At 40.9% G+C, this 16642-nt stretch overlaps 1 protein-coding gene across 2 annotated transcripts in view; it reads right to left on the reverse strand.

Annotated features, from left to right (window-relative positions):
• tmem132e (transmembrane protein 132E) overlaps nucleotides 1–16642 on the reverse strand; it is a 346164-nt gene that overhangs the window by 33779 nt on the left and 295743 nt on the right. For both annotated transcript variants that reach the window (XM_020464756.2, XM_031808129.1), the window contains exon 3: nucleotides 9643–9783. In XM_020464756.2, the coding sequence (XP_020320345.1) occupies nucleotides 9643–9783 (141 nt within the window). The remainder of the gene's footprint in view (nucleotides 1–9642; nucleotides 9784–16642) is intronic.

Consider the following 16642-nt stretch of genomic DNA (forward strand, 5'->3'; position numbering starts at 1 on the left):
CTAGGAGACAGAACGTGTCTCCTTCCTGAGCGGTATGACGGCTGCGTGGTCCCATGGTGTTTATACTTGCGTACTATTGTTTGTACAGATGAACGTGGTACCTTCAGGTGTTTGGAAATTGCTCCCAAGGATGAACCAGACTTGTGGAGGTCTACAATTGTTTTTCTGAGGTCTTGGCTGATATCTTTTGATATTCCCATGATATCAAAAAAAGCGGCACTGAGCTTGAAGGTAGACCTTGAAATACATCCACAGGTACACCTCCAATTGACTCAAATTATGTCAATTAGCCTATAAAAAGTTTTTATAGCCATGACATAATTTTCTGGAATTTTCCAAGCTGTTTAAAGGCACAGTCAATTTAGTGACCCACTGGAATTCTGATACAGTGAATTATAAGTGAAATAATCCGTCTGTAAACAATTGTTGGATAAATTACTTGTGTCATGCACAAAGTAGATGTCCTAACCGACTTGCCAAAACTAGTTTGTTAACCTTTTATAACTAGGTGGCACTATTTTAATTTTTGGATGAAAAACATTCCCGTTTTAATCAAGATATTTTGTTCACGAAAAGATGCTCGACTATGCATATAATTGACAGCTTTGGAAAGAAAACATTCTGACGTTTCCAAAACTGCAAAGTGATTGTCTGTGAGTGCCACAGAACTGATAAAAATCCAATCAGGAAGTGCCGCATTTTTTAAAACCGCCTCATGGCAATGACTCAGCTTACGTTTTCCACGTTTTCCCCAAGGTGTCTGCAGCATTGTGACGTATTTGTAGGCATATCATTGGAAGATTGACCATAAGAGACTACATCTACCAGGTGGTCGCTTGGTGTCCTCCGTCGCAATTCTTGCGTAATCTCCAGCTGCAGTATTTTTCCGTTTGCCTCTGATGAGAAACCAACTGCCACGAATGATTTATCATCGAAGATGATAGATGAACAACGTTCATGTTTGCCATGTTTCTGTCGATATTATGGAGCTAATTTGGAAAAAAGTTTGGCGTTGTAGTGACTGCATTTTCGTTTTTTTTTCTTAGCCAAACGTGATGAACAAAACGGAGCTAGTTCTCCTACACAAATAGTCTTTTTGGAAAAAATGAACATTTGCTATCTAACTGAGAGTCATGTCTTTGAAAACATCCGAAGTTCTTCAAAGGTAAATTATTTTATTTGAATGCTTTCCTTGTTTTTGTGAAAATGTTGCCTGCTGAATGCTAGGCTTAATGCTATGCTAGGCTATCAATACTCTTACACAAATGCTTGTGTAGCTTTGGTTGAAAAGCATATTTTGAAAATCTGAGATGACAGTGTTGTTAACAAAAGGCTAATATATTTATTTCATTTCATTTGCGATTTTCATGAATAGGAAACGTTGCGTTATGGTAATGAGCTTGAGGCTATGATTACGCTCCCGGATACGGGTTTGGAGTCGCAAGAAGTTAACAAGAAATGTGTGGAGTGGTTTAAAACTAGTTTTAATGACTCTAACCTAAGTATATGTAAACGTCCGACTTCAACTGTATATAGACATGGAATCACTGGTCACTTTAATAATGTTTACATACTGTTTTATTCATTTCATATGTATATAGTGTATTCTACTGTATTTTAGTCAATGCCACTCTGACATTGCTCGTCCTAAAATTGATATATTTCTTAATTCCATTCTTTTACTTTTAGATGTGTTTGTATTGTCATGCATTGTTAGATACTACTGCACTGTTGGAGTTAGGAACACAAGCATTTCGCTACATCCACAATAAGATCCGCTAAATATGTGTATGTGACCAACAGAATTTGATTTGATTTAATAGACAACAAAAAATGTTCCACCTCTTCCACATTCACTTTTAGGAATTTTAAATTGCTTGCTTTCTTAATTTGGTCAGTTATGCATGGAGTGTAGGTTCAGAATGTTGTTGTTGGCATGTCATGCCTAAGTTTGCTAATCTTGCCAATAAAAAAATCATTAAAGTAGATTTATGATGAATGAGCCATCTGATTCAATGAACGATGGTGCAGAGTTAGCCTTTTTGCACAAATGTTCAGTATATGAATGTTATCTACAACAATGTCATAGAACGGTAGGAAGCAACCTTGTAATGTCCTGTACTCGTGCTCCAGAATAGCACAAGGTTTTTGCCCCAGGAATCAAGATGTTTCTCACCATAGAGCTGCCGATGATGACAGCTGGTTTAGAAGACCCCACGAGAGACCGATGGGAGGCCCGATGGTCCCCACCTATCTTTCAACAATTACACTTCACCCCATGCACCAGGAATATTCAGCTACCAAACCTGGGGTTCAATTCTTCAAATAGCCTACAGTTCCAAAGCTTTCCATTTCTTCCAGTAAGAGTTTGCACAGATATAACATATACCTATAGATTAGCCTTAGAAGAAGAGAATGAGATGTGCCATGGAAAATAAATTATTGCCGTAAAGCTTTCTAGACGGAGAGAATGCCTTTCCAAAATTGTTCCTTTGAATCAATAGTTACAATTATAAGTTAAGAGCAACATCCTTGAGAGAATGCCAACGCGACCCAGTTAATTGCTTTATCAGTTGTTTACATTTTTTTTAGCCGGCAATCAATTTCAATCAAATCTGATTTTCCTGTCGTCTCCACAGGTACATGGGAGGACACTGCATTTACAAAATGAATATTGCCATGATTAGGAAGCCATTGGAAAAAATCGATTTCTAGTACAATGCATAGTGAGAGGTGAGAGAGGATCAAGACAACAATAAAGTGCTAAGCAGTGCTAAAGCTGGATGTAAATGTGCCTGCGCTTAGAGTAAATACTGGCGTGGGGGATTCTGGCATCTTCTTGGTAAGCAACGCTGGTGCTAAAAGGTGAAGTATAGTCTCCCAGTGTCTGGTGGAAAGCAGACTGAACCAGGTTTTCCTCTACGATTTTGCCTGTGCGTATTTCCATTCCGTTTCTCTTATATCCTGAAAAACTCACCAGTTTTTAATGATTTCAAGCATACCAATAACATGATACAGCCATCACTATGCTTGAAAATATTGAGAGTGGTACTCAGTAATGTGTTGTATTGGATTTGCCCCAGGACAGAAAGTTAATTGCTTTGCCACATGTTTTGCATTATTAATTTAGTGCCTTGTTGCAAACAGGATGCGTGTTTTGGAATATTTGTATTCTGTACAGGCTTCTTTCTTTTCACCCTGTCAATTAGGTTAGTATTGTGGAGTAACTACAATGTTGTTTATCCCTTCTCAGTTATCTCCCATCACAGCCATTAAACTGTAACTGTTTTAAAGTCACCATTAGTCTCATGGTGAAATCCCTGAGCGGTTTCCTTCCTCTCCGGCAACAGAAGGACGGACGCCTGTAGCCTGTAGTGACCAAGTGTATTGATATACCACCCAAAATGTAATTAATACATTTTCTATGCTCAAAGGGATATTCAATGTCTGCTTTTTATTTTGTTAACCATCCTACCAACAGGTGCCCATATGGGATATTGTGCATGGGCCAGTGACAAAAATCTAAATGTAATCTATTTTAAATTCAGGCTGTAACACAACAACAAAAAGGAAAAAGTCAAAGGGTGTGAATACTTTCTGAAGGTACTTTGAAGTTGGTAAAACAGTATGTAAACATTAAAATGACCAGTGTTCAATGACTATGTACATAGGGCAGTAGTCTCTAAGGTGCAGGGTAGAGTACCAGGTGGTAGAAGGCTAAGTAACAGTGATCAAGGTTCAGGGCAGGGTACTGGGGGCAGGGTACTGGGTGGAGGCCAGATATTGGTGACTATTTAACAGTCTGATGGCCTGGAGATAGAAGCCGTTTTTCAGTTTCTCGGTCCCAGCTTTGATGCACCTGCACTGTCTCCGTCTTGTAGATGGTAGTGGGGTGAACAGGCTGTGGCTTGGGTGGCTGAGGTCCTTGATAATTTTCTTGGCCTTCCTGTGACACCAGGTGCTGTAGATGTCCTGTAGATGTGCTAAAAAAGGGGAGGCCAAAATTCTGATGAACATTTTCTTGTTTGCTTAAGGCTCTATACAGCTCGTTGAGTGGGATCTTAGTGCCAGCATCGGTTTGTGGTGGTATATTGACAGCTACGAAAAAATATAAATGAAAACTCTCTTGGTAAATAGTGTTGTCAAATGAAATAAAATTTGATTGTTCACCTGCGCCAAATATAACAGGTGTAGACTTTACAGTGACAAGCTTACTTACAGTGGCTTCAGAAAATATTCACACTCCTCGACTTTTTCCACATTTTGTTGTGTTACAGCCTGAATATCAAATGGTTTAAATTGAGATTTTGGGTCACTGGCCTACACGCAATACCCCATAATGTTAAAGTGGAATTATCTTTTTAGACATTTTTACAAATGAATAAAAAATGAAAACCTGAAATGTCTCGAATCAATAAGTATTCAACCCCTTTGTTATGGCAAGCCTAAATAAGTTTAGGAGTAAAAATGTGCTTAAGAAGTAACATGATAAGTTGCATTGACTCACTCTGTATGTAATAATAGTGTTTAACATGATTTTCGAATGACTACCTCTTCTCTGTACCTCACACATACAATTATCTGTAAGTCGAGCAGTGAATTTCAAACACAGGGAGGTTTTACAATGCCTCGCAAAGAAGGGCACCAATTGGTAGATCGATAACACATTTAAAAAGCACACACTGAATATCCATTTGAGCAATGTGAAGTTATTGATAAGACTTTGAGTGGCCAATACACCCAGTCACTAACTCAGTTGCCAGAGAGGAAGGAAACCACTCAGGGATTCCACCATGAGGCCAATGGTGACTTTAATACAGTTACAGAGATTAATGGCTGTGACAGGAGAAAACTGAGGATGGCTCAAAGTTGTAGTTACTCCACAATACTAATCTAAATGACAAAGTGAAAAAAAGGAAGCATGTACAGAATAAAATATTCCAGAACATGCATCCTGTTTGCAATATGGCACTAAAGTAAAACAGCAAAAAAATGTGACCAAGAAATGTACTTTATGTCCTTAATACAAAGCGTTATGTTTGGGGCAAATCCAACACAACACATCACTGAGTGCCACTCTTTATATTTTCAAGCATGGTGGTGCCCGCATCTTAAGGGTATGCCTGTCACTGGCAAGGCCTGGGGAGTTTTTTTCTGATTAAAAAAACATCATAGAGCTAAGCACAGGCAAAATCCTAGAGGAAAACGTGGTTCAGTCTGCTTTCCAACAGACACCGGGAGAGAAATTCACCTGTCAGCAGGACAATAAACTAAAACACAAGGACAAAGTTGCTTACCAAGATGCCATTGAATGTTCCTGAGTGGCCTAGTTACAGTTTTGACTTAAATCGGCTTGTAAAACTAAGTAAATTAGATATTCCTGCATTCCATTTTCAATAAATGTTTATTTAATTTTTTTAATACATTTTGATTTAAGGCTGTGACACAACATAAGTCATAAGTCAAGGGGTATAAATACTTTCTGAAGGCACTGTATGAGCCAATTCCCAACAATGCAGAGTTCAAAAGTGAGAAAAATATTTGCTTAATAAAAAAAGAAATAGTAACACAAAAACAAAAGTCAACAACTTATCATGGGGTATTCTAGCTTAGGTGAGAAGAACCTCTTGACTTCTATTAGAGATCGTGCACCAGCTGTTGTTAACAAAGAGACACACGCCTTCTCCCTTTAGCTTACCCGACGCTGCCGTTCTGTCCTGCAGATGCATAGAAAAAACATCTAGATATATTTTATCCATGTCCATGTTCAGCCACAACTCCGTGAAACATAGGATATTAGGTCCGGTGTGGCTCAGTTGGTAGAGCATGGCGCTTGCAATGCTAGGGCTTTGGATTTGATACGAAACAGACCAGTACGAAAAAGTATGAAAAATGTATGCAGTTACTACTACTGTAAGTCACTTTGGATATGAGTGTCTGCTGAATTACAGTTCTTCAGGTCCCATTGATAGGACAGTCTCGAACGGAGCTCATCTAGTTTGTTCTCCAGAGATTGTATGATCGCCAATAGAACGGGCAGTAGCTGCGGTTTATGTACTCGCCAAAGCAGCTTCGTCAGGATGCCCACACATCGCCTCTCTTACGCCGCCTTTTTCTTTTCCAGGGTGAGCAGTATGTCCTGCGCCTCCGACTTGTTGAAGTAGAAATCTTCATCCAAATTGAGGTTAGTGATCTTTGTTCTGATGTCCATAAGCTCTTTTCAGTCACAGGAAATTATGGCAGAAACATTAAGTACAAAGAAAGAAAGAAAAAATGTAGCCAAATTGGTCAGGAGCTTGTAAAACGGCTGCTATGCAATGCAGCACCATTCTCCACAGGAGAATGGCCTACTACTGTTGTCGTCAGCAAACTTGATGATTGAGTTGTGTTCAAAAAGAATGTTCAGGCAAGCATTAAAAAAAAGATTTCTACTTTGATGAGCTCAGTGGTAAGATGCATAACTACATTTGAAAAAAATACATAGCTGCTTGTGACGAGTGAGATACTGGTGTGCACCAATCAGAAGTACATGAAGAACATGAGTATGTCGGTGGTATTAACCACCAGCTCCTCAAATAACTTTTTCACATTAACATGTTACATATTCTTTACATTAAGATGAACACTTATAATAATTGCATGTTGTCATAACAACTCCGAAGTCCTTGACAACACAGAGAATCACATGGTGGACATTAAAAGCATTGACTATTCTTAGTTCCTTGTATAACGTACATGTTACCAAGCTATGGAAGAAAGTAACGTTTTCATCTAGCTGGAAAGGCAAAATGCTCCCAAGTGCCGCGTTCGCCCAGAAAATTGATCACGCTTCATGATTGAAGATGACAATATAATCTATTATAGGCCTAGATTTTTTGCTAAACCATGTCGAATGAAGGCTTTAAACTTATTAGGCAAAGATGACTTAATGTGGTAACACAAAACTACTGGGACCCTGTTTGGCATGGATCTACACATACTACTTTTGTGGACAGATTTATAAAGCAGCCCAGCATGGTCCATTATCTAAAATATATACCTACGTCGGCACAAAAAGGGAAAACTATATCACAGTTAAATATGCCTTCAAAAAAGGTCCCGCCATTAATGTTATCTCACTTAGCTGGGTGAAGTGGGCCTGAAATACTGTAGTTTGAGAATTCACTCATCTTTAATGCTTTTTATCAGCTAGAAGGCTAAATCAAAGGAGAAAAGGAAACGGCAGGCTATTTATTCCTGGAGACTGTTATATGGCTCTAAAATGTAGGCAAAACTCATTAGTAACATATGAACTCTGCCCAAAATACCTTCATGACTTTTGACTGGGCCTCTGACATAAGTCGGGATGACACAATGTGTCTATATCGTAGCTTGACCCCCTGCTGGACTGGATTTCCAACATGGTGACAGGATGGCAAAGATGACTTGACAAGGTCCACTAAATATAGCGAGAAAGCCAGACACTAAGTGCCCTATTGAGAGAGAACAAAGAAAGACTGGCTGATCTTTTATTCAGGTAATGTCACTGTTTGTCTGTTACGATCGCTCTCCACCCCCCCCCCCCCAGACCCACTTGGCCAGTTTCTTTTTTCCCCACAGTCCGTGGAAACGATGGGCGGTGGTATTACTAGGATCTGCACTGGCTAAATAGCTCCGGAGGTTTAGGATAAGCAGCCCAAACTCTTAATGCCTTCTTTGTTAATGAGTTGAGTGTATTAGTGATTTATGTTAGCTAATTCCAGGCTTCGCCCGCCCAGAGGTATTGCGGTATCACAGGCTAAGAAGCTAGCTACCTCCCTTCATCCTCAGCTGCACCTGATTCCACTGTTACTGCCTTCATTCAAAATGGAGGACCTGTTTTAGGACTGATGAGAGTAATGGTATGATCCATTATCCAATGTATTGGGCATGCATTCTAAGATGAAGCCTAGTATGGATATTGGAACAGAGTCCTGTGATGTGCCTGTATATAATCATGGGTACCCTTGCCCAGTGACAGGCATAGGTAGTGCTGCCATTTTTGCCGATAACATCTCCATGGCACTGCAATGCAGCAACATACAAAGTATTCACACTGCTTGACTTTTTCCACATTTTTCTGTGTTACAGCTTGCATTTAAAATGGATTAAATGTAGTTTTTTTTGTCACTGGCCTACACACAATACCCCATAATGTCAAAGTGGATTTACATTTTTAATTATAGTGGTGGCTGCATCGCATTATGGGTATGCTTGACTGAGGTTTTCAGAATAAAAAAATACATGGAATGGAGCTAAGCAAGGTTAAAAAGAATTGTCCTGAACCAGGTTTTTCTCTAGGATTTTGCCTGTGCTTATTTACACAGGCAAAATCATAGAGAACAACCTGGTTCAGTCTGCTTTCCACCAGACACTGGGAGATTAATTCACATTTCAGCAGGACAATAACCTAAAACACAAGGCCAAATCTACACTGGAGTTGCTTACCAAGTGGAGTTGCTTACCAATTTTCCTGAGTGGCAGCGCTCCAGTTTTGACTTAAATCTACTTGAAGATATACGGCAAGACCTGAAAATGGTTGTCTACCAATGATCAACAACCAATTTGACAGAGTTTGAAGAATTTTGAAAAGAATAATGGGCAAATGTTACACAATCCAGGTGTGGAAAGCTCTTACCCAGAAAGACTCCCAGCTGTAACCACTGCCAAAAGTGCTTCTATAAAGTATTGATTCAGGGTTGTGAATACTTATATAAATGAGATATTTCTGTATTTCATAAGCAAACATTTTCAAACCTTTCTAAAAACATGTATTCACTTTGTCATTATGGGGTATTGTGTGTAGATTTAATCCATTTTGAATTCAGGCTGTAACACAAGAAAATGTGGAATAAGTCAAGGGGTATGAATAGTTTCTGAAGGAACTGTATAAAAGTTAAACTGTACATATCACTTTGCCATTTTTCTATTGGTTTTCCCTACACATAAAATGGATATATCACTTAAGTTGATCCTCAAGCTGTAAAAAGCACACATTTTAAAACTACAGTTTAATGTAGTTGTCCTCCAAACATATCAGCTTTCTGCCAAGCAGGGAGAAATGTTTAAATCATCATTGGTGTAAGTATTTATTTTATTTTATTTAACCTTTATTTAAATAGGCAGGTCAGTTAATTAAGAACACATTCTTATTTACAATGACCGACTACCCTGGCCAAACCCTCCCCTAATCTGGATGACGCTGGGCCAATTGTGAGCCACCCTATGGGACACCTGATCACAGCCAGTTGTGATACAGCCCAGGATTGAACCAGGGTCTGTACTGATGCCTCTTGCACTGAGATGCAGTGCCTTTAACCAGTGCGCCACTCGGGAGCTGTCTATGACTTTGCATTTAAGCACTTTATTTGACAGAGTATATCCAAGGACCCAAATCTGTATCCATATCCTTACTACAAATAGACTTTTAACTTCTTTATTATTATCAGCAAGCAACATGATGACACTATTGCAGCTAAGGAGATGTTTTGAGGAAGTCTCAGTTAGTCTTTCACCGAACAAACCATCCTAAAGTTAACAATGTGCTGGGCACAACAGCCTCACTCTGTAGTGTTTGGGTGGATGTTGTATGTTGTGTGTTTAGGCCTTAGGCTGTTGACTTACCCGGCTTGCACTCCTTTATTTTTGTTCACGTCGATGGTGGTGATGGAATGCTTCGCCCCAGACTGTACCTCCCAGTCCACAGTCCACTGGGAATTCTTTGACTTGGTTTGCAGAAGATTCACCCCTTTCTTTGCCTTGACCCTGCAATCGAGAGATAAAATGAATTAATCAACTTTATGAACAGCCCATGATTTATCTGTGAGGTCAGAGGCTGTCGGTGTGTTTGTATACTGTAGTTCCCTCATGTGCACAGCACTGTATTACATCGGGGCAAATGCCATTTTGAAAGATCAATCAATGACAGTTAATGTAGTTGGACAATAAACTGACTCTAAAGACAAAGACTATCGCACTGGAATTTTGAAATCATGGATAAATGTCTGAATAATGCTTGAATAACGATTGAGATTATTTCTCAACCAGCCAACTGTATATTAAGCATCAGGCAAAAACTAAAAACCCACTCCATATTCTTTGGTTCCATAATATTTTGAGAAAGCTTGAATATTGTGCTGTAGTAGTGTTTTTAAGACTATGATCCATTTCAGTGACTCCGATTAATTTCCCCACACAAATGAGAGGGTATAAGGTATCACCCTGGTGTGGCCCATGTGAATTTAGCTCGCCATTGCGTTCGCACAAAACCGATTAATGAGTGAGCATAGAGAATCAGAAAGGTACAGCTGTGACTAGTAATACGCACCAATTCTGTAAGACTCTAGCCATCTTTGCAGCGCTGATAAGAGGCAAATGGAAGAGCTTGTGTGAACTACTTCGACTAAGACACTACTATTATTTATTCATTCCACACAGATGCTTTCTGCCATGGCAACTTCTATTAAGCGCTGCGCTGGAATGGCTGACTGCTAAACAGGAGCGGTTAGCTCTAAATGCTCCTCATCCTTCAAGGCCATATAGCTAATTCATACACTGGGGTCTAAAATGTCACTGGACATTTTCAGTGCAAACATTTATGCTCTGAAAGAGCGATTAAGAAATGACTTCTCTTCAACCCTCGATGTGGTTTAATTAATTGTTTCTTGTAACCTGTGGAGAATAATTTAGTTTTGCACAAATAGCTAATGTGGATTGGTGCATAGCCTTTCATCCATCTAATCTTCTGGAAATTGCTCAGATTGTCAAAGACTGTGGTTAACACCTTCAAACACTATATTCCAGTGATGGCTCTTCGCAACGGAAGGCAACTGTATTGATTGACAGGAGCTCCTTGCCTCTGGATCATGAACAGCAATCTCAACAATGATCTTGAGCACTCCGATATTTATCTTGTTTATCACTCTAAGTACAGCTTTGAGGTTCGGCAGCCAGCACAGAGCCATGCAGAAGAGGAGCTGGAAGGAAGGAGAAGGAAGCAAACCTGGCTGGCAAGGAGATGTTCTTTAGTGGGGCAGGCTGAGGAAATTAGAATGATCGAGCCAAGGAGTTAGAGGGGATCGCAAATCAAAACCTTGCAACTGCCAATGTTCACATCTGATACAGAATTTACTCATATCCTGCACAAGGAAATTATTGTTGTATTGCGGTGGCAGATACAGATGGGAACCAAAACATGTGTTTTGCAACAGTCTGACAGTTACTAATTAACATAACATGATGATGTGTAGTTAAGGCCTGTCAAAACAGCAAACTCCCACCCATTGTGCAATTGGGGAGGTTGAGAGTCAGCAGTATGCCTGACAGGTTATTCTGCGACCTAGACCTCAGAATTCTGACCTTATTTCTTCAGGCTCTGGTAACCATATTCAAAGGCTGGCCAAGCGCTTTAAAAGGGTGACAACAAATTTATTGATGGGGTGAATCTTTCTGCCGGATTAACCCCCAACCGATTTTCAAACGCTCCCTTCCTTTGCCTTTAAAAAGCTCTCTCTGCACTCACCTGATAAAGCAGCGGCAGCACCACTTTGAGGATCGGGCCATGACCAATAGAGGAGGCTGCAGCGCCCTGTTTTTCAACAAGGCTTTGGTTTACTCTTTATCTCCAGCTGTACGCAACTGCCCGCCGTGTAAAAAAACACCTTTATTGATGAAGTGGCACATTCCTATTTTTCAAATGTTAAATCTCTGAAGGTGCAAGGCAAGATAGGAATCTGGTTGCAGTTATCGCGAGAATCTTTCCCTGGGAAATAAATCTGTTTGGAATAATTATGTACACCTGGAGCGTGCCCTTTCCAAACAGTATAACCACAAACAGAGTTGGATTGGTTTGGTTCAGATGAAAGAAGACGGCTCTAAAGTTCTAGTCCAGCTCAACGTGTCACCTTCAGTACCAAGCTATGATGAACAAACCAACTCCTGGTAAATAAGACAGAACACAGTGGGTCAATGCTGGTCAATGTTGTTAAGGAGTCAACACCAAGACCCGGTTGTTGTGGTTTCAACTTATTTGAATCAATGAATAATAGTCAGTATTAATCCTAGTAGTGTAACATGGCTATTATGTTTATTCTTCACACGTACACCAGTCAAATTACAGAATAGAGCTTGGCTTTAACTGGAAACTAAAATATGAATAGAAACAGTTGTTTGTGCTTTAAGTCTAGCATCTATCCAACCATATTAGCCTCTTCCCTCACTCTGCTTCCTTTTCCAGGCTCTCCCAGACACAACTCCCCTAGCTCTGCTTAACTGTTAAAGCAATGCCTGTGTGAAATGACCAAGCATTCACAACAAACCCTTTGCTTAGAGAATGCCAACCACTCACAGATTGCAATTAAATTTTTTGGAAGTCGCTAGCGGTAGTATGTTGCGGTGGGGAATGCCAAAAAACAAACATTTGACCATGGTGGCGGTGACAACAGCTCACAGATGAAGTGCAGTGCCACTGTTGGGCGGCCTAAACTCTAATGGATAGCAAGCCTTGGCGTTCGTAACCTTGACAGACTTCGGTGCACAAATGCATGCAAAAAAGTAAATAAAAAGGAACTAAAATGTCAGCACTAGAATGTCTCAAAGGCACTCCCTTTTGAATTGCTGCAAAAACAGGGCATCTCCGACAGCTAAATTTGGCCAGCGAAGCCTTTTTCCATTGAAGCTCCATTAGTTTGAGGGGGCACTTTACAGACAACTTCTCCACTTGGAGTTCTGCAGTCACAACAAATTCCCATTCCATGACAGTATATTATTTATCTATCAATGTATGCTTGTCCTTGGCCCTGTGCTTGACGCAGTGCCCGTGTTATGTGACATGTGATTCAATCATGCACATGGCTGTGTGTGATATAACAGCTTGACATGTATGATATGTTTATACAAGCTTGAGAAACATTATTGTTTGTTTCCAGCACTTTGCATCCTTGAAGTAGCAGCTTGATGTAATGTGAGGCTAAAAAAAACAATTTATTCCGATGCCACTCCATAAGCCTTCAATTGCACTGACAAAGCTATTATTTCAAAAATGTCACGACAACAATGGATTATGCTTACAAGGTGTGCTGCAAGCGACTGCTGTAGAAAATAGCACACAAGAGTATTAAATACGGCACCAGTCAACAGGGGTTCATTGAGGGTCCACAAGTCATTCCTAAGTAGTTATTTATTGAATTACAGTATTGTAATCTCAGATATTGTGTATGCCAGACCTTGAGATTCATTGTTCGGCAACAAAGAGAGAGAGAGAAATAGCTTCGTTTTGCATCACCTTGCTGGAGAAGCACATGCCAGCTGCTCATTATTGTGGAAATATGAGAGGGACGTCAATACGAGGACATGTAAACCTCGTCAGCCTCCATCTCTAGCGATGTGGACATTCTGCCATAATTGGCAGCGGGAAGCAATCAGGACAGATGTTCGCTTTGCAACGAGACGCCCGGCACCACAAAAAGATCTGATGCATTCGTCACACTGCTGATGCTCGTCTGACGGTAAACCGAGTGGCCAGCCCAGGCCCAGATGAAGGGCCAGCCACCACGGGTCGGGAATGATGAGCATCTTCAGTAATCTCTCGCAAAAACAAAAGACATGGGTATGGGACGTGAACAGCGAGGGATGACCCGACAGTCGGGATTTACACTAATCTGACAAATCATCTAAGGAGAAAAGAGAAGGCACAGAGGCACAGAGAATAGCTGTACTATACTTATTTTGAGTGGGGCATTTAAAAAATATATATTTAACCTTTATATAACTAGGCAAGTCAGTTATGAACAAATTCTTATTTACAATGACAGCCTATACCGACCAAACCCGGACGACGCTGGGTCAATTGTGTGCCGCCCTTTGGGATTTCCAATCACGGCCGGTTGTGATGCAGCCTGGAATCGAACCAGGGTCTGTAGTGACATTTCTAGCACAGAAATACAGCGCCATAGACCGCTGCGCCACACAGGAGCTCAGTGCTCCATTTAGGAGCACTTCTGGAAAATGCAGAACAGAAACTTAGAACTGTTGATCTGATTGGGCTACATTTTCTTGTGCTTAATTTGTATTCTCCTAAACAGCGAGCCGAAAAATAGAAAAATGCAGTTTTGACAGGCGCAGAAAAGGGTAACCAGGGCACTACAGTGCGACCATTTTACTTGCATAATCACCTAATTATTTTGCTGTGCCACCTGGAATTTTTATTTAGTAGCACCAGTGAGCCTATAAAAATAAAATATTATAGCTTGAATATCTCAAATATATATTTTTTGTGATCTTCCATTTCGTTGAATTGTTCTCCTAAACACGTGGTCCTTGTAATAAAGGTCAGTGTAGAGCCCCTGGTGACAGCAGCATTTGTGTTCCTAATCCATTGATCTCAGAATGGAAAACAACTCTGAAGTTATCCTGATTATTTGAGGAGATAAAAGGGTAAAGGTTAAATAGCTTCACACAGACCAAACAGACCCAAAGAAAAAGTTGAAAACTGACTACTTAAAACAAAACACAATTGCAGGATTCAAAACAGAGGCTGCAGGCCTCTGAGGGAGGAGGGTTCCTGTCTTATCTTTAAGTGGGGTGGTGGGCTGACGTGTGGAGTGGAGACTCCCTTTTCTGTGCCCTGATGCCACTGATGTAGACGCAGCTATCTGCACACACAAACACGCGCACACACACACGTACCCACACACACACACACACGTACCCACACACACACATAGGTGCACACACACGTGATCACGCACACACACGCACACACACAAACCACAGGCTGGGAATCCGTCCTCCTGGAACACAATTATTCTAAGTAGTTTTTCCATCAGCCGGAGCCATGAGTAGAAGACCCTCGGGTGAGCCATAACCTTTCTGTGGAGGCAATCGGGAAAAAAGACGCTCTCCAATTTATTTGATAAGGCGAGTAGAACTCAGCGATGCCAACAGACATGGAGAACAAGAAAATCAGGGCCTTTCTGAAACCAAGTTGCTGACATTTTCAGAGTTCACATCACTATGCATACATAATTATATTTTATTTTGTGTTAAAAATTGCCCATTCCAAATGAGAACTAAGAAAAGTTGAGAATTCCTATGGTTTGCGGTGCTGTTTACCAGCAGGTACATCTATCAATAGTCAAACAAAGGCTACTAGGCATTGGATGATAACAGACACTGACAAACCATGTATCCCACTAAGCAAAGGAGACAAACAGTGATACAGAAGACTTGTCATGGCAAGAACACAGAAATACTGGAGAGAGAGAGAGAGAGAGAGAGAGAGAGAGAGAGAGAGAGAGAGAGAGAGAGAGAGAAAAGAAAGCTAGGCGTTTGTGCATAAATAAATGCTGCCAGGACAAAAGCAGGTTGTCACAATGTGATTGGATACTGGATGACTGAGGAATACTGATACACTTGAAGATGTAAAAGTATTTAGGGGGGGGGGGATTATATTATTGTTATGCGGCTCAGAGAGCTTATCCATCCGTCTTGATGCGCGGCCTCGTCTCTCGGCCTCTGTCGCCGACAGAACAGATATACTGACGCCATATATTCATTTGATGGAGAGATAAATGTCATGTCCAGCACTTCTAAAGATCAACGAAATATCAGATTCTATCCAATGCTCATTGAATGTCATAAAATACAGGAGACCTGGGATGGACTGACGGAGTGAGGAAACAAGAGGAAAAAAGGTGTAATATCTCGATTTGGGTCAGTTGTTTTGGGAAGGCCCCACACATTCTTAAAGTGTAGAAAAATGAAAGGAGAAAAACAAATCCCACCAATTGATTGAACGATTACACAAGACAACAGTGGGGATCGGCGAGCACGCTTCTCAACCCGAACCCAGAGCTTCTTAAGAGTGATGCCACATGCTGTCGTTGCTGCTGTGTGTGGACCAGTTCTGTTCTCCAATGGAACCCTCTTTTCATCCATTCCTCTAACTCTCATTATGTTCACATTGTTCTCTGACAACCATACCTCCCCTCCCTATTTCCCTGCATGACTCCCTACCTCCTTCACCCCCTCTTTTTTCCCGTCTCCCTCTGGCTCCCCCCTCGTTCTGCACCTATCCTCTTAAATAAATCACTTCCAACACGCAGCTGTTCAATTAAACTTTCACTAGATATTGCTGGCGTCTTGTCAGTCTAATCCGGGGCTCTGTAGGAATAGGTAATTCAACTCACTAACCTGCTACACCGGGTGCCCTGATACACCATCATGTAGTGTTAATGGCCTGTATTGACCAGCGCCTATAAAGATAATGGTATTTTCATAACCCGCCAGCAGAATGGAAAGCCATCTTCCTTATAGACAGTAAATGGAGAAGACAGCTACTGATGCACTCTCACTGGTGCTAACCTCCTTTATCTCCCTGCAACCCAATCTTTCAGAATTCTAGTTCTACCCTATGGTTGTTGAGGAAGTGCAATACCATGAAGAGGCCACCAGGTGGCCCTCACCTCACCAGGAGGATGGGGGATACTGAAGCGGGGCCATGATAGGCATACTAGGTGGGGGCCTGGTGGTCTTCACATGATAAGATATGCAACCATTTTGAGCTGGATTCAAAAGGACAATCAGTAGTTTGTCAGATACCCTATCTGGACTGTGTCACCTGGAG

The sequence above is a fragment of the Oncorhynchus kisutch genome, linkage group LG28, assembly GCF_002021735.2.
Source record: "Oncorhynchus kisutch isolate 150728-3 linkage group LG28, Okis_V2, whole genome shotgun sequence".
Lineage (NCBI taxonomy): Eukaryota > Metazoa > Chordata > Actinopteri > Salmoniformes > Salmonidae > Oncorhynchus > Oncorhynchus kisutch.